The sequence below is a fragment of the Mycetomoellerius zeteki genome, unplaced genomic scaffold (genome assembly GCF_001594055.1).
Source record: "Mycetomoellerius zeteki isolate Tzet28-1 unplaced genomic scaffold, Tzet1.0 scaffold79, whole genome shotgun sequence".
NCBI lineage: Eukaryota > Metazoa > Arthropoda > Insecta > Hymenoptera > Formicidae > Mycetomoellerius > Mycetomoellerius zeteki.
In genome coordinates, this window is record NW_017257819.1 from 1,025,412 (window position 1) to 1,045,662 (window position 20,251).

The following is a 20,251-nucleotide window of genomic DNA, read 5'->3' on the forward strand; positions in this document are numbered from 1 at the left end:
TTGCTAGGTACGCGAAAAATTAATTGTTTACTACAAGCAGCCTTGGCTTGACAACGCACTAGCATAGAAAAAAATATCTCTACGCTGAATGGTCATATCATGTCTAGCGCTTGCATTTGACGGTAGGCCGGACGAATACACACTTATACATATACTCGATGAACTTTTATAGAAATTAATATCTTGTTAACTGTTACGAAAATTGCAAAATGGTACAGGACTTTTCAATTCATTTTAGTCTGCTTTACCTATCCATGAACGGTGTTACACTTAGTACCAAACACTCAATATATATGGGTCTTCCATAATTCACAGCCGCTAATATAAACGATCGATTTCAGCACAGTCTTGCATCAAAAATTATATATACTTTAAACCTGTCACATACCTAATATCTTCTTTTTCTTTTTCTTGTGTAACAGAAACTGACGAAAAAGATATCAATAAAAAATCTATTAAATAATTTTGTCACAAAATCGGATAATTAATTGATAAATAGCGCCGAAGTACTACCGTATCCCCTAATCTTATGACAATAAATATATATAATTCTATCGTTATTCTCTACAATAAGTTATATAAAATTTAATTGGAATTTAAATAGGGATCGGTGAAAAAGCAAGACGATAACGATTTCGTGAGTCGAAAAGTTCATCAATATAAAACGATAGTCACTGATGCAAGTTTATTATGATTAAAAATGATTGATTAAAACGGATCTTCTCATGGTTTACTTCCCGAATAATAACAATAAATTCGTGTTATAATGCCCTAAACTAATACGCGTTATTATGTATAACCATTCCTCTCTCAATAATTATTCCTGAACAATGTGAAAATCTAAAACGTCTAAAAAGTTTCTTAGAAACTTTTTTGTGTTGAGTTGTTAGTTTTCACCTCTCGCTTTCTTTGTCCAAGAAATACTAGCTTGTCTTGGCTAGTAGGACAAAAATGCATTTGAATTTTGAAATTTCAAAAGAAAACTTGAGAGAGAGAGAGAGAGAGAGAGAGAGAGAATTACAAAATACAAATATTCTCTGTAACGATTCAATTAATTAATATCTTCAATGCTTTATATGATAACCGTTAGATCTGCATTAAAGTTTTTCAATATCCAAAGTGCCCATAAAAATAACAAAACATAACTGCTATATATAGATAGTTTCAATGTTCCAACTCGTGAACATTCTAAACATGAATAAAATTCATCATCAATTCTGATTCTTGGGAAACATCGTCAAAATGGCGGCGCAAATCTGCTGGGGATCGGTCTCGTGGGGATGAAGCGTCATGACAGCCTGCACTTGCTCCTCGGGAAAAATGTTGGCGAGATGATAGTGTAGGCGACGTCGAATGTCCTGAGTCTGCATACCCCAGGGCACGTGTAAACTTGTAGATGGCGGGGATGGTAACAGATTTAATTGGGGATCCGAGGTACCTATCCTCTGCACCCGTGATGGCGGCACCAGGGCGGTACCGCGTGGCGGCCAAGCTCTGTAAGAATCCGGGGCAGATGCGATACGCATCACGTGCTGGTGATGAGGCTGAAGGCAGTCGGGATAATCCCAGCTGAAATATAATAGTATTTGGAAATATCCAAATAGAGATTATTTGAATCTATTTATTAATTAAAGGTTATATTATACCTGATAATAATGAATTTTAATTAAATTACAATTGAGGGGATGGATGGAATAAAGGCCTAATTACAAAACCTTGATTTTGATAAAAATTAAAATAACTTATTACTTTTTTATTATACTACAAATGAGAACGGGAGATATTAAATATATATTTATATAATGTTTTTGAGAAGTTATATGTTATAATATTTCTCTATGATCAATATTTAAATAGTTATTTGCAATTTAAAAAATGCACTTAGTTCTTTTTTTCGAACATAATATTGTAAGAATCGATAGAAAGAAAAGACTATGAACTGCAGAAATATTTTTTATTTTCACATTCTTCTAGAAGAAATACAAAATGATTATGAAATACATTTTACTTTACTTGTACAAAATAAATTGAAATAATGTTCAATTATCATCTGATGAATTTTCGTAAGATTTTTTAATATAAATGTTGTAATGAAAACACATTATTGTCGTATCATTTTTGTTCTGTCTCTGATAAAAATCTCATTAATGATTTTAAATTTTTCCACAGATTATATCATTTTCACCACCACACGATAATCGAAACACGTTCATACTTAACTAATGTAAGCAATATCAATTCCTTATTTATTGGCGCTAATCTCCGGGAAAAGGGCCTAAGTAAAATTGTGCCTTTATTCCGCCAATCTCCTCAATTATCTTTACTTTCTAAAAATTATAGATGAACAGAATCACACATTAAATAGATGATTTTATGTCTGGAAATTAAATAGATTCTTTTATATTGTATAAGATCTGCAATCACATATACAATTTACATGTTAATTATGATATAATTCGCATGAAACACGCGTCTTAAGGATGTATTAGACGTGCAATCCTTGCAATGAAAATTAAAGGATCCCACACAAAACGGATGGAAAAGTGCTTTCGGTCGAATTGGCTGAATTTTTGATATATGTAGTTCTCGTTATTCTGAACAAATGTTTCAATGGACACAACTTGATCCTATGGCTAGTTTCAGAGATATAGAGGCGGTCAAAATGTCCTCTGTCGAAATGACGATGTGTACTATAGTAAACCGTCATCAAATTTATCGTATTATTTTAAAACATGATTTAGAATAATCTGTAATTTTTTCACAATTTTGTTATCATTTTGAAAATATGTATAAAACGTCCTTAAATTAATGAATGTGTTTAGTTACATGTTAAATCACAGACTCACCTCATACTGGCAGTACCTGGATACGACGAGTCATTACTGGCGAGTCTCGTCAATGGTCGGTGTTGCATATTAGAGCGTGATGAGTTGATGACTGATTGCTGTTGTTGCGATGACTGACTGGTTTGCTGCTGTTGATGATATCGTCTGAGTTGATAAAGCCGCGGATCACACGCTGGATTCAGAGTTAATTGCCGCTGTAGCTTGCGATGCAGTTTCACCGGTTCTTGTTCGGGATTACTCACTCTTGATGTGGGCCAGTTCGCTGAGGAAGAGTAACCTTTAACAAAACAGATTATTAAATTATTTGATTATTTAACGATTAAAAGAAAAAAACTGTTATATATAATGTATTAAAAGAAAATATGGTAAATATTGACAACAACGGAAGCAGCTTCGATGATCTTGACCTTGACATATGCTGTCTAGGTTATGACCCTGAGTGACTTCCGACACATTTTACTTGGCGGTCGGTCTTCGTTAAAAAGTTATTAACAAAAAAGTTCATTAATAAAACCTAATTTTTGGACACGACTATGCTCCGATGAAACAAATTCCCTGCTTTAACAGCGGAAAATATTCTCTTATATAATTTTTTGTCTTTAGAGCAGAGAATTTGTGTTTTAAAGAGAAAAAAGTGTGATTTTAAAGCAAAGAATTTGTGTTTGTAAAGCAGGCTAAAATTTGTTGGAGGCCACTCAGGGTCATGACTTTGACAATATATGTCAAGGTCAAGGTCATTAGAAGGTGAACCCTCATACTGCATATTTACCTAATTCCGAAGTTCACTTCTGGGTCACAAATGACCCATTGTGTGTATAGAGTGTATTTTTGTAACTAAAAAAGTTTTTACTTTTTTCTTTATTTTCAACTAAAAAGCCTGCGGCACACGATGCTTGTTTTCCTGCTGGATTAGAATCTTGTCACCGTATTGGCTGCGATGTTGGCACTGGCCATAAATAATTCATACATAATGTGTTCAAAATTTATACTTCATAATTATCACCTTGAGAATTTTGTGTAGAAGGCATTTGCTGGCTGTACATAATGGGACTAGTTGTAGACAAATCAGATGTGACATTTTCCACTGATCTACTCTTCGGAACGGACGACAAAAATTGAACGACATTCGGTGGCATGGCTGATTTAGTTTTGCAGAGTGGCGGATGTTGTGGAGATACGGATGCGTTTGTGGATGACAATGGCAGACTCAGGCTGGGCCCACGGGCTTGTAAGTGACGCTGAGCATGCTCCACCAATCGTTCTGTCACAGATTTATGTGGATGTGGTCCTCTCTCGGGATGTCGGAACTTGCACTTATTGCCGTATGTACATTTCTGGTAATTTAAGAAATAGCCATTTAATTTAATTTAATTTGCTAAGAGCATATACCTCATTTGACGTAATTTTATTTAATTTGACAAAAAATCTTCGCTAAATGTTTCAATCTAGAATCTAAATTTTAGGACTCTGAATACCAATTTTAATCTTTTAACTTTAGCTAAAAAAAACTTAGTTTTTGAAGTTTAATAAAAAAAACTTTTGAAGCGTAATATTATATTAAAAATAAATAAAAGAAAGGAAAAAGAGAAACATTACCTTAGCATAAGGACATGGAGGAGCAGGATCGACCTTTTTGGGAGCGATTCTAAGAAAATTCTCCAATGTAGGTCCGCTCCTACCGAGTGGATCGTCTGGTGGCATAAATCGATCGTTTACAAAGCTGTACATCAGAATTCTCTCCTCTATGACCTTTCTAAATTCGGGATTCTCTTGTGCCAAGTCCCGGTAGTTATCGTTGCTGACGACAATGCCATCGACCTCCGCGGCCAGTTTCAGGATGTACCGATCGTCGTAACACACCATACGCTTTCCACCCACCAACCTGCAGACATTTAATGTTCTCGTTAAAAAAATAAGTTATAATTTGCGTCATGTATACCAGTGTATCTTGAATTATAGATAATAATATTATAATACTATATAAATAATTAAATTGTACAAAATGTGATATAAAAGCGTATTACAAGAAATCGATCAGTCTTATGAAATAGTTCAAGATAATGTACTTGTCTTAAGCCGGCAGCATACTATGCTTGTTTTCCTGCTGGATTGCTAGCTGCATTAAAATTTTGCCATCATATTGCCTGCGATGCTTGCCAATACGGTGGCAAGATTCTAATCCAGCTAATAATTCAGCAGGCATAGGCGCCGACTATGGGGGAGCAGACCACTTTTTGCCTCCCCAATTATTTACTGGGGGTAACGTATTCTTATTTGCGTGATTGTACAAATTATATACTTATAATTAGGCGAATATATAACTTAGATTTTCATGTTAATTAGTTAATCACGTACTCGAACTGAATATGTGATTGTTTTACTCAGAGATCCGTTATATTCTAAAAGTGTAATTTTAGAACATAAAGAAAGTAAGAGAAATATTTTGTGTAAGGTCAGACGAATTATTTAAGTTTTTCTGAATCTCAGACGAATTGCATACGTCGCACCAACCTGGAAGGCGTAAACACAAGCAGACGATCCTTCTCAAGCTCGCCCAGGATCTCTTGGTCAGTGACCGGATTATCAGGTCTCGAGGCTTCTTTCCGCCACTTGGGCACAAAGACAGTGATCTCTTTATGCCCCCTGGCACGGAACCAATCAACACAAATCTTGATGCCGAGACAAGAGAATACCTCCTTATTGCCATGACTCATAGCGACGTTACTGCCGTCGATGACAACAGGCCTCAGGTCCATTGATGAGATCGCGTTTACCGTGGCATTCGTCGCCATCATTGAGGTCAAAATCGACCTTCCACCTTCATCGGTGTCTGTCTCGGCGTCCGGTAGATCATCTACTTCCTCTGGACCGTCGGTAAACTTTGGGGAGCAAGTAGCTCCGAGTTTGATTAGCTCGGCCAACAGCTCGTTCTGACCCGGATCCGGGCCCAATTTCTGCAGCGCCGCTTGCACCAATTTTTCGGTGTAGCCCAACTTAAGTGCGAACTCCACGCGAGCGGTGTAACCTAAATGAATTTTGTTAATATTAATACGGAACTTGGTAAACTTTTTTTTTTTTACTTGTCATTGGCCTCTTTGCAGCTGGGAGATATGAGTAAAGAAATCATAACACTGTAGCTGCGTTCAGTTTGCACGCTTACACACTTTAAGCGCTTATAAGCATTACTCATTAGATACGTTTACACCGTGCGCTTAGTCCGCGACCTATACGATAGGTGTCTTTGTTTAACCTACAGGATAAACAAGGACATCTATTGTATAGGCTGCGACCTAAATGAACGGTGTAAACGTAGCCGATGTTCGCTTTGGCGGTGTAAGCGTTCAGAGATGCATTCATGACGTCATAAGATTGTGGAGTTCTTTTTAAATTGGGGATCTTGTACCTTGTCTGTCACAGTAGGAAAATTTGCAAAAACCTACCTGGGTTTTGCGTGGGTGATGGTCCCTGGATGGTAACGTACTCCGCGAACTCGGCCGCTAGAGTGTCCGATGTGGTGCGAGATACGTCCGGATGTGCTGGGGATATATGCGACTCCGATCGTGAATACCGCGCCGCTGTCGCCGTCATTGTCGTTGTTGTCGTCGTCGTCGTCGTTGTTGTTGTCGAATCCTCGGCTTCGTAGTCGCTGTCGTATGAAGAGTCCTCGGCGTCTGGCATGCTGCCCGTATCCAGTACTGTGCAGTCTACGTATCTCTACAACACAATGATATTGTTTATAATATGAGTTGTCGTTTTAGAGATATTCTGCGTAACAAAGATACAAATGGAGGCATTCAGCAATCATATACATACAAAGAACAATATTAAAAATCAGCAAAACGATATATTAACAACATTAGCTAACAGTAGTTTTTAATTAAAAATAATTCTATTAATTCTATTAATTAAACAACAGTATTCGTCTTGAAAATACCACAATTTCTTAACACTTTTCTTTTTGAAAATACCACAATTTCTTAACACTGATATTATTTTGTTAACATAACTGTTTAGAGAAAAAACATCTAGTGAATATAATAGTTTTATAAATCCAACTGAAAATATTAATTAAATCCTTATAATTAAGTCTCAAACGTTTTAGCTATAAAATATCAAGTTTAATCATGATAATTAGAAATTCTGTATGATCTTACCAGAATGCATTTCTGTCGTATACGCCTTGTTAGTATACGTATATCTAATCAAAACATTTTTTTCAGCGTAATATTTTCAATTTTGTAATAAACGTAGACATATTTGTGATGTCGTATTTGCATTTTCGCCTTTGATAATTATACTTGCTTACAGTCGTCATCGTAAATTATGACAGATGACGAAAATTAACAAAAAATAACAAAAAATGATAAAAATAATAAAAGTACCGCGACACATAAGCATGAACATTTTTCTACAATAAAATTCTTTTATCTATCAAACGACACATTTGTATTGTTAGTATTTTTTTTTAAACACTATATAATATCCCAACTAAAAAGTGAGAGATTGGAAAGATATTCGCGCGTTTCTGATTCGAGAAATTATCTTAAATGGGGCATAGCTCTCCCAGGTTGGCGGATGTAACCATTAGCGGGGATCCAGGTGAAAGTAGAGAGACGCGAGGATGAAGAAGAGAGAGAGAGAGAAGGGAAGGGGAGGGGGAGAAATAGAGAGAGAGAGACACACGCACGCACACACTCACCATACCGATCATCAGGATCGCCTGTTCCCACTGGCAGAACGACATAATGTTATAAGTGGACTAGAGTGATAATGAGAATTTTTGTATCACTCACTTCTCAAAATGCACGAGAAACACAACGAGAAAATTATATAAGAATAATCACGGTTAAGTAGTGCCAACAATTAAGGATAGGCTCTCAAATCGGAAATTTAAAAATTATGAAACTTTGACAATACATAAGGAATACCCTGATATGTAATATGCAATTGTTTTTGTTGTTTAAACTGGAGGACTACAACGGACTAAACTGAGTCAAAAAATCCTCATCATTTTGCAATTTTAGCAATAGTTAACATAAATATTGATAAGTGAAATACATTTATTATACAGTATTATTATACTTAAAGAAGAAAAAAAATATCAATATTGAGAATATATTGCTCCTTTTGCTTTTTTTGTTCATATACAGGGTGGCCCACGTAAAGTGTTACAAGCTAATAACTCTAAAAATATTTGTCCTATCAAAAAGTTGTTTATAAGAAAGTTTCATATATTCGAGGGACCTTTCTAACTATGTAAATCCACCCCCTTGAAGAGGGGCGGAGGCTAACTTCAAAGTTTCAAATGGGACCCCCTCTAAAATGTTACATATTTGGATTTTGGCGAAAAACAAGTAAACTTTGTCTGAAACATTTCTTTGGAAAATGCTCCTATCAAAAGTTATAAACATTTACATTTTAATGTAGAGTGCATTGAAATTAATGATAAATTAAATAAGACTTATATTATAGTTTTTCTGTTTTTTGTTATTTTATTAAATGTTCTAACTATTGACCATTAACATCTAAACACTTATTAATTCTTTTTACAAAACTTTGACTAACTCTAAACAACATTTCTGGATTCATCTTAGTGCAAGCTGTACGTATTCTTCGTTTTAAGTCTTCTTTCGTCGTAAATGGTTGAGATGTGACTTCCTCTTTGATATACCTCCATAAAAAATAGTCCAAAGGTGTAATATCAGGTGAACGAGGGGACCAATATTACACAATGTTCATAATCAGTTTCCAAAAGTTCCTGAGTCAAAATCAAACGATACGGATGAAATTTTTGTTTTTCCAAAATCCGCTATATTGAAGACCGTCCAACTCCAGACGTATTTGCTAATTCGCGTTTGAGAAACGCGTTTGAGAGACTGACGTGTGGATTTACTTCAACTGCAGCGAGAATATTAGCACAATTATCATCATTAACTATTGGATTTGCTTTTTGTCTTTTAATTGCACTTAATTGACCATGTATACGCAAACGATTTTCTAAACGAAGAAATGCCATATGCGATTTTTGAATATTATAACGTTCTACAAATAATTGCGCTGCACGTCGATAATTTTTCTCACATTCTCCCAGAATTAACAACATATAAACTTCCAAATGAGCCATGATTTTCGATCTTGATAGCATGAAAACCAGCTCAACCAAAACTAATTAAATACATAGTAGATCCGTATTTACGTTTCCCGATAAATGTGTGTATGTTTCTTTTGGTTAACATCAAAGTCGTTTTCGTTTTTATTGTATCGTGAACACAACTTTGTGTCAATGGAGTTCAATCATGAATAAAATGGCTAAAAGTTTAATGTTTATAACTTTTGATAGGAGCATTTTCCAAAGAAATGTTTCAGACAAAGTTTACTCGTTTTTCCCCATAGAATCCAAATATGTAACATTTTACAGGGGGTCCCATTTGAAACTTTGAAGTTACCCCCCGCTCGTCTTCAAGGGGGGATGGATTTTTGTTTACGTTGGAAAGGCCCCTCGAATATATGAAACTTTCTCATGAACAACTTTTTGATAGAACAAATACTTTTAGAGTTATTAACTTGTAACACTTTACAAGGGCCACCCTGTATATAGTTTTTAAATATTTTTTTAAACAATGAATATGTTTCCTAATCAGGGACAGAATCGATTACCGTGGGTATACCATATATGGACGATGTGACCTGACTACGAAATTTATTGATTTGGAATGCCACTTTTCCTCCTCCCTTTGCAAATGGTAGATTGATCATTGTTGATCGATTATGAGAACCGAAATCGAACTGGCGACGTTGCGTGCACGCCGCGACGAATTTCTCGACAACCTTGCATCGTCGCCCACCACTCCCGGATCTAGCTTAACATATCGAGTACACGTGAAGAGCAACGACGGACAACATGTACATAGCATACGTGACAAAGACGAAGAAAGAGAAAGAAAAGAGAAAGGAGGAAGGGGAGAAAGAGAGAGAGAAAGAGAATCGAGTCATCTCTATTCTCTATTCAAATTTAGGAGCAACATTGAAATCTGGATCTTCCTTCTCGGGATTCTATAGAAGAAAAATATTTTTGATTCCTTTTTATCTGTAGTACTCACAATCGACAGTTTAAAAATTTGAAAATACAAACTGTGTATATTGTACTTTTCGTTGTAGTATATTCACACATAAAAACTCCATTATTAATATACGTATATATGTATTAACGAGAATAGGTTCTATCATTACATACATGCGTATACATTATTAAAATATTAATAAATTTCAATCTACAGTACGTATTTATATGGTCATCGAGTTGTATCATGGGATTTGCCGAAGACAGTTTTATGATCTTTTTCGCGCTTCCTTTATCAATGTCGAAATTTGAAAAGAAGAAAAAGAAAATATGAAAACGATATCTTTCTTTGATAAATTACATATTTAAATATATATTTGATAAATTTCTTATATAAAGATATCATAATAAATTTTCGGAGCGCAAACTTGAGCAGGTACATATTTTAATGAAATATCGGTCGCGAATCTCAGCTAGGATTTTATTAGAAAGTCTGCGAAAGGATAGATCAACCGGAAGACGACAATTTTCCAAAGAAAGTTTTGTCGCTACGTACCTTTTCTCCCATATTGGCTCTCTCAATATTCGTTTTGTCATAAAGAAACGTCAAATACATATCTATATTTATGATTTTTAGCCCTCAAATATAGAATGGACAATAAAATTATAGCAATAAATAACATAAAATAATAAATTGATAATTCATATCAGATTCGTCTATTTATTTATTTTTTTATTATGAAGAATGCAAAATTTTAGATTTCGTTATTTCAAAACATTTCAAATAATAAAAAATCAAGATCCTATTACTATATGTATACATCATTTTAAATATGATTATTTAAAAAATAACTTTTCATACAAGAACAGGAGTAATTGTTTCTCGTAGTTTTTGAGTATTTAATAAAATGTTTATTAAAATTGCTCTATCCATCTCTATCAAAATTTTGAGAAACTTACAGTTAAAGTTACAAAAAAGGGTATTTAATGTATTTTAATATGTTATATAACTCTATATAATGTATTGAAGAAGTTTTATTGCAATCAAAATTAAATATATTGTTAGGATTTTCAGTTCTTAAAAAAGGAATTTTGTTATGATATGTTGCGTCGCTTTCACTGGTGGAATTTGCTCTTTCGACCTCTCCTTGAAATATGATGCCTATTTTTAAACTTTTCATTTATTTCGCGTGTTTACTTATATAATTTTACCTGTTTTCTTAATAAATTTAAATATGATACTAATTTTGTCTCACACTGTGTTGTTTAAATTGTTTTCTTATTATTAACTCATCAAACAAACTTTCCCTCCATTCCAGACCTTGGCGACTAATTGGATGCCTCCCATTTAATCGACATAAGCATCATTCTATTTTTTCTCTGAATTTAGTGAAAAATAAAGACGACACTTGTGTCATTAAATAGAAAGCATCTATTGTAAATTCATTACTTATAAAAAGAAATTGTGTCAATTATGCTTAAAAATATATAAATATTTAAGTCGAAGTCAGATAAGTTCAACCTGAATTGAAAAACTCTTATATATAAACTATACTATTCCAAAAATTCCAACATTTTTTAAATCGTAATATCTATCATATATGAAGTCATTTTGAATTTATCAACTGTGACATCAGATTAATATTTTTTAAGCACAAATACTGTTATAACTATAATCGATATAACAAATTTCGGTAAATGTTTAGAGTAAGGGAGTTAGCTCGATGCTTAGCCTTAACATATACTCTTGATATTGTCGAGTGATCTCCGACAAGTCATAGCCATTGCTCGTTATTTATTAAAAAGTTATTAATAATGCTTTTGAGGTATTCACGAGTATTTTTTTCAAAGATACTAGAAGGTTCTGCGGGTTATCGCCGCGTTTTTGTCCATTGCTAATACCAACGTTTCGTGAACCTTACTGTTCACTTCATCAGAGCGAGGAGCGCACTTATATTGACAACAAGACAATTTTTATAAACAGAACGTAATTTTTGAACACAAGATATATATTTTACTATATATGCTATATATATTTTGCTATATAATTTATACAATGTTCTTCTTTTATGCTAAAACAGGATAAAGCAGGCATTTCCTATCCCGCCCCTGTTTAGGGATGTTATCGACTTTAAACGCGAAGGGAAGGAATTTCCATCCCACGTTCTCCCTTGCCTATGAGCGTCCAACTTTCCACGAGAAACGAGGTTCATCCCGTCCGCCGTTTAGAATAGTTTGTAATTCAAAATTTGACATATAATATTACATATAATATTATCTGCTTTAATTAAAACGACTTTTTACCCGTAAGTGAAGGAATAGGTGAACTTGACTTCGTATAGATAGTCATTAGTTTTGCGTAAATAATTGTTACGGCTCTTAGGCAGAAAGAGGGAATGAACTTTATTTTGCATAGAAAATTATATTTAGGATACCTTTGTTTTCATTTCGAAATCGTCACATTCTGACAAATAAAACCACCCATACAGCACAGAATTTGCAGCAATATCGCTGCAAAATCTCTACAAAATTGTAACATGCAACGTTGCTGCAATATTGCAGCAGTGTTACTGCAACTTTTGTGCAACTGTATACTGTAGGGACATATATGTTGAAACGTAGCCACAGTAAAATCATTACTATACGTGCAATTATGTATTCCATGATTTACTGAATAAAATAGTGAATAAACTTACTGTAAATATTATATAAATAAATATTACTTCAATACAATTTATGTTGTCAACTTCATTTGTTAATAAGTAACGAGCAATGGCTAAAACCTGTTGGAGGTCACTTGCAGGGTCATGACCTTGACAACATACGTCAAAGTCAAGGTCATCGGAACTGATTCCCCTACTTTATAATATTTATCGTCATATATCATAATTATCATATGTCATAATTATGTTTCCTCTGACGTCACTCTGGTATACATATATTGTAAAGACATAAAAGTCATAAATTCCATCATAACAAAATAGCGTAGATAATAATAAAATTTTAAAGTATAAGATATTATTGTCAACATTATTCTTACATTTTGTTACTTTAGAATGTTTCAAAAGTTAAAATCTAATAATATTCATTGCTCGAGAGAAGAACTGCCTCTAAAAAGTCTTCGCTTTATCTTCAAATATTTCGGAAACTTTTGCAGTGTTATTAGGCGAGCCGTCTTTTTAGCGCAGGCGCAACTGCAGTACTAGAGAAATCCAATAACGTATATAAGGAGATACATACTTATTGTTTCAGCGGGATTTCGCAGTGTAGGAAGATTAAAGAATCTTCATGTGTGTGTTCATAAATACGTTTATTATTTTATTTGGCTTCATAATTCTTTTATTATTGATTTTTCAAAAAAAATTTATGTAATTTTCATAAGAATATAAAATAGGACACTTATAAGACCCGTTAAAATCTGAATGTAATACTGCAGTGATGCTATACTTGAACGCGCATGCGTTAAAAAAGTGGCTCGCCTAACAACACTGGTTCCGCGACGTCTATATATAGAAGACATGTTACAGAAAAGAACGGCAAAGAACAGAAGGAGGACGGTCCGGTACCGGTACCACAGATCACCCAACTTATTTCGATATCAGCTCGCGAATGAGTCGCAGTGACGCCAGTTATACGAGGTATTCACAGAAAGATCTTGCACAATATCCACATCATCCTTGTCATTTCATTTTCGTCCCCTCCTGACCTACTATTAATTAGCTTCACTTGGTTCTTATTTATCTCCTTGGTATTCTCTTCTTCTTGTCATAGAAATTAAAGTCATATTTGCCAATATGGTCAAAATACAAATTTTGATATTAGGTATATCAATGTCTTGTTTTGTAAATGTTTTCATTATACCAACAACATATATGTAGTAGAATTCATGTTGGTAAAATTAATTTCTGATTATCATGATTAGACTCAATTTTATAGTCATATTATAGAAAGTTTGACAGACTTCACTATAAAAATTTGGTTAGTATTTTTGATTGGATTGATAAAACTTCTTTAATTTATATTTATATTTACTAGATGTTCTTTTCACTAAAAAAGTTACGCTGATCTAATTATTTTAATATTAAGAAATTTTGATATATAAATTGTGACATGACGTTTTTCACCGTCAGTCACAATTTATATATCAAAATTTCTTAAGAATTATGTTTTCTTAAACACACGATGAAGTTGCACCACGCTCGTGAGGTCGCAAAATACAACAAGAATCTGGAGGCACGGTAGTGTTTCAGCGCTAAAGCTGGAAACACAATAGGCACGGGCAATAGCAACGGGGAAAAAGGAATAACGAGTCGTCCAATCAGAACTCTGGGGTATAATATTGAAATTATACCCCAGAGCTCTGATTGGACGACTCGTTATTCTCTGTTCCCTATTGCCTGTGCCTATTGTGTTTCCAGCTTAAGACAAGCGAAGTGTCATGGCGCGAGATACTACCGTGTTCCTTTAGGCGAACCGGCGAGTTGCGGCAGATCTAGAGTGGTTCTCAATGACGGTTGAACTGATGAAATTCTATATACGCTCAATCGATAGCTATCGCTCGGGTTGTATAATAAAAGTGCTTTTATTTTTTTTTTCTACGTGTCTTACGAGCCAAGATATTGCGACGCAAACCTCTGAATCTTTGAATTTTTATCATCATTTTAAGAAACGTCGTCATTATTAACATCGTTGACCACTTTGACTAGCAGAATGTACGGCTGCAGTGTCTGGCGCTAGATAGCGTTAGAGGCGCCGATCAGGTTAAAGCTCTATATTACTAAAGTAGCGCATTAGTCCGCCATATTGGACCTACTAACCTTATCATATACCAATAATACTAAGCAATAGTAAGCGCTTATTGGACTACAGACAATTAGGACCACAATGGTGTTCGAAATAGCCAATAGGACAGTTGCCGGTATTTCGACTCAGATAAAAAAAATGCGCTACTTTGGTATATTTAGAGGTTTACGATCAGATGCCTGCCCATTCGAGTTGTGACGTTTAGGGTGCAGCCACAATACAAGGAATAAAGAATTAGAAATAAGGAATAAAGATTTCAACCTATCAGAAATTAGACACCGGAGTACACGGTTTCTGATAGGTTGGAATCGTTATTCCTTATTCCTAATTCCTTATTCCTTCTATTGTAGCTGCACCATTAGAGACTCGTAGCCAGGTGCGGATCCAGCCTTCAGATTAGGGGGAGGTCAGAAAGAATCAAAGTAGACTCACTAGGTCACTCTCACCACGGCTCTCTGTTATTTGTCAAATCTGTATGTGCTGAATGCTTTGTGACTTTTTGTAAACAAATTATTCCAAATGGGCCATGATAGTTGTTGTATTGTAAATTGCAAAAATACCGGAAGAAATAGTAAATGTAAGTTTTACAGATTCCCAACAGCAAGTTGGAAATTAGGACAACGCAACAAATAGAGATAGCTGCAGTAATACTGTTAAAAAATACACGTTTGAAAAAATTATTATTGCAGATTTAAACAGTAGGATTTAAACAGTAGTAAATAACGAAACAGCCCTACTTGGAATTATCCTGATATATCCCATAGTAGAGGAATAATTAATTAATAAAGAAAATAGTAAACAATAGCAAATAATTTGATAACTATAGGAGATAGACAAATCATTAGTATAACATAAATTGTAGTATTTATGTTAACCGATCGAACCGAATCGACGATTGGCTTCAAAGGGGGTAGTCATAACCCCATTGACCTCCCCCGTGGATCCGCCACTGCTCGCAGCGACGTGCGCGGAGCGGGGCGCTTGCCAGGCAGTCCCCACTCCCCGCCAAGCTATCGATGACGGACATTCGGCGATTTAGAAATTAATATCTCGATTGCAAAAATTGAGAAATGGTCAAGAACTAACAAAGCTATGAAATGACAATAACAAAACGTCATGGTGTAACGGCGAGCTACTGAACAAATAATTCCATAAGTAACCATTAGGATTTGCTATATAATAGCGGAGATATTAAAGGGGATCGCAATCCCTACACTGGCCATACCACCTTCTCCTCTATTAATTTATCTATTATTTTGCGTACTATTAAACTGAGAGAAGAGGCTTTGTAAGCCGAAACGTGTGTATGTATACGATTTTATTAGATTATTAAATGCTATTTTAAATATATTAACACCTAAATTTGCTCGTATTTGATCGTTTATTCTATATTATTGCTTTGCAATTAATCAATGTTCACTATTTTGTTTATTATACGTTTTATATATGTGCGAAAAAAACCCCACAATTCTATTTGTGAATCTCCTTGTAATTTCTTGCGCAACGTAAGTAGGGTCAGGCCTTCACATCTTTTACTTATCGTAACCGAGTCAACTTCTTTATCAAATACTGAAATAGTTCGATCGTCAAACCAGTGGAGCATGAATGGAGTCTAAAATGAAAATAAAGAAACAAAGCAACCGAAGAGATTATGTCTCTTGACAATTGGCAAATTTTTATTTCTTTTAAGTTAGCACAAAAAATCAAAATTACACCTATATCAGAATTAAGCTTTTTATGTGTTATGTGCTCTAGTCTCAATTTTTGTACTCGAACGGTTTAGCAGAAAATCATGATTGTGATAAGGAGTACTTGCTTATATTTAAAAACTAACTGTTAAAAACTGTTAAAAACTAACATTTAAAAACTAACTGTATAAAGATTATATTAATTCACATGAATTTCTTTTAAAAACTAATTAGCGTATTATTTTTATACATTTTGATGAAATCATTTAAAGAAAGTAATAATACGATAATTTATTTAAAAAATTCATATAAACTAATGTAACTTTCATACAGTTAGTTCTTAAATGGAAAAATAAATATTAGTAAAAGTTTGGTGCATATTCCAAGAATAAATAGAGAAATATTTTGAGTCTACAATCAATTCGCTATTTGTATTTCACTGACGCTTTATTCTTGTAAGGAGATAGTGGGTGTTCATTTCGGAAACGATTTACCGGTCAAAAAAGATGAGCACCAAAATTTCGTTTTTTTTTTTCTATTTTATGCAAGATTTTTCCTTATTCGTTTTGCTTATTGTAAACTGACGCAAAATAAAGTAAAATTATTGTACGAGTTTTAAGTTGATAACTTTTTAACCGATTATAATTCAACAAACAAAATGTTAGAAACCAGAATCATTGTCATCGCTGACTCGTTTTCCTTGCGGTCTGACCGCAGGAAGGAGGTCGGAACACGAAGATTGTCCGCTTAATTTCTTTCTGTGGGAAGTTGATTTCGCCTCATAGAAACTCAGCTCACACGTTACTGAATTCGTTATGTTCACGCACAAACCCGCGTTTACTAGAATATAATATCCCAAAAGTATCGCCCATTGATGGAATCTGTGAAGCTAGCATATCTATTAATATTCTATTAATATAAAAAAAAATTCCAGTAGCACTTTTCATAGTTCTTACAGTTCTACAGAAAAATAAAAAAAACTTCCGCATTTTTTACATAAAAAAACCAAATATGAAAATATGGCGTGCTAACTTCGCGAATCTAGTACGACAATTTTCCTCTAAAGTACAAGAAAATGATAAATATTAGCACTTTTAGCAACAGCTCCCGAAAATTCTACTAAAGATATACTAAAGATCTACTAATATACACATTTTAAAAACAAAGTTCCAACAATTTCCAATTTTTATACATTTTATATATAGAAAACGGTCCGACACTTGAAAAAAAATATCGTATTGATTGCTTATGCAGTTTTATCGAAAGTTCTCGTTAGATCTAGTAGAGTTTTATGCCCTACGATCATTTTTAAACAGAGTTCCGGCCACTACATACTTTTTATTAATTTTTTAATATCTGGATCTAGCACGGTACTTACAGAAAAAGTGTCGTGCTGATTGTTTATGGCAGTTTTAGCGACAGTTCTCGTTAGTTCTGGTAGAGTTCTAGGCTCTACAATCACTTTCAAAGACAGTTCCGGCCGCTACATATTTTTTATTAACTTTTTAAAAAACAGCATAAACAATCACACAACATTTTCTTCAGATGTCTGAACGTTTTCTATATATAAAATGTATTATATAAAAATTGGAAATTATTGGAATTTTGTTTTCAAAATGTATATTAGTAGATCTTTAGTAGAAGCATCGGGAAATGTTGCTAAAAGTGCTAATATTTATCATTTTCTTGTACTGTAGAGGAAAATTATCGTGCTAGATTCGCGAAGTTAGCCATATTTTCATATTTGATTTTTTTATGTGAAAAATGCAGAACTTTTTTATTTTTATGTAAAACTGTAGAACTATGAAAAGTGCTACTAGAACTGTCATTATTTTTTTATACTAATAGAATATTAACAGGTGTCATGCTAGCTTCACAGATCCCTCTTAATGCCTATTAGGAATTCTAATGATTACTCATGGAATTATAGTTATATATAATTATATCCAGAAACACGGTAGTGTCTCGGCATATAGATATATAGTTTAGTAGCTCATCGTTACACCATGACGTTAATGTAACTAATATACAATTATAACATATTTTTATTTTCAATCATTTCAAAATGTTTTTAAAGTACATTTTAGCATTTATTTACACTAACTTCCTCATTCTTTTTAAACTTGAGCGTATTATCATACGAACATATGTATAATTGAATGTGTTGTTTGTTACTTAATATTTTATTTGACTGTATGTACATTTCTGTATATATATATATATATACATATTATGCAAAATTAAGGGGGAACACCACCCTTGAGGCCTAAAAATGATACCTAACTTTGGCAATTTTTTGCAATAAATTAATAAAGTCAAAAAAATATGTATGTATTATATATACATATCTAAGTTCTAAATTCTTGCGTACGAAAAGAAGACTGCATCTTGATTCTGCAAACACGATGAAAGCTGAACTGATTTGTCATACACTGGCCATCAGCGTTCCATTTGCTTATCGTTTGTTTTAAAACAAAGATAAAATGACGTAACAGTGATGACAGCTCGTTTTTCGAACGCGCTTTACGACTGGTATTCATAAATCGATATTCATAGTCCGTTTTTATTTTAAGATTACTGTAAGTGAAATTTTAAGATGATAATACAACTTATGGATAATTTTAAATATCTGATTTCTCTCACTATACTAATTTGTTTATGTTTTTAAAAAATTATATCTGTGATGATCAAAATTAGCACAGGTTTAAACAAATTTTTCGCAATAACTCGCATATTTATGTACCTAAATAAATGAAAATTCGAAATATAACGGAATATTGCGATATATGGTAGTATCTAAACATTCCAAACTTTCAATTGCTTTTTTAAAAACTATTTCAGAGTAATTTTTCGCAAAGTTATGACGATTTCAAGTCCTACGTTTCATCAAGAATTGATGAAAATTGTTATAAATGTCAATAGTTTGATTTTAAAAAGAATTTTTTTAAAATTTTTTCTTCTCGTGGAATCAAAGTATAAAGTATGTACTGTAATATCCTGCAGGCGATTTTTTCTTTAACAATTCGATACCGATTTACGACTGATTTCATAAAAAAAAAAAACAAAAATTGCATGCAACATATTGTTTTTAATTCATAGTCGAATCGTCAAAAATTGCCGTAGATAATGAAATTAACTGCATTAAAATTGAAGGTTTCAGCTTTTCAACGTTTCTCTGTTCACATATTTCTATATAATAATTTGTTCAAAAGTTATGACGTTTCCTGTGCGACACTCCATTTCGTTTAAAGTCTTGTCGCTCCGCAACGCTCATCTTGCATAATTTCTTACGTGGAAAGTACTGCTCGTACGAAAAAATTTATACAACCTTCTTTGTGTAAAATTTGCCGTTGTTTAATTTTTCTCTCTTATATTTTCTTTGTAAAATTTATATTTATCGACATACATATTTGCAAAAAACCGAAATTTAAGCCCTATTTGTTTAATTATTTTTCTTAGCGGCCACTGTAAGATGGTAAACTTTTTTCTCCTTCAATCTTATGCAAAAATAAAAGTGTGCAAAAATTCATCCTGTATGTATTTTTTCCGAGATCTCGCTCAATTTTTGTCTAAAGTAACTGGTGTTAATATTGAATCAGGGAAAAAGTCCCTTTACAAGTTAGTAAAGACTTTTTTAGCAACCCATATATTCTATTTTTAAAAATTTGGCAATTACATCACTTGATAGAACAACGTTTTAGCTTTAATTTAAGAATCAATATTTTTAATTGTGATACGATGATTTTTAACGGAATTACGAGCAATAAAGTCAGAATGTTCCTTTTTACTTAATCCGCGAGTAAATCAGGAACAAAAAATTGTAGGAACATTAAAAAAAAAAAACAGTTTTGTAG

General features: G+C 33.4%; 1 protein-coding gene across 1 annotated transcript in view; it reads right to left on the reverse strand.

Annotated features, from left to right (window-relative positions):
- Nucleotides 1–1,126: 1,126 nt before the first annotated feature.
- The window catches only part of Regnase-1 (zinc finger CCCH-type containing protein regnase 1), a 21,811-nt gene continuing 2,686 nt past the window's right edge, over nucleotides 1,127–20,251 (reverse strand). The window contains exons 2-7 of the mRNA XM_018459042.1: nucleotides 6,287–6,560; nucleotides 5,358–5,871; nucleotides 4,443–4,728; nucleotides 3,850–4,180; nucleotides 2,847–3,123; nucleotides 1,127–1,569 (exon numbers count right to left, since the gene is read on the reverse strand). Coding sequence (XP_018314544.1) covers nucleotides 1,212–1,569; nucleotides 2,847–3,123; nucleotides 3,850–4,180; nucleotides 4,443–4,728; nucleotides 5,358–5,871; nucleotides 6,287–6,560 — 2,040 coding nt within the window. The 3' untranslated portion in view covers nucleotides 1,127–1,211. The remainder of the gene's footprint in view (nucleotides 1,570–2,846; nucleotides 3,124–3,849; nucleotides 4,181–4,442; nucleotides 4,729–5,357; nucleotides 5,872–6,286; nucleotides 6,561–20,251) is intronic.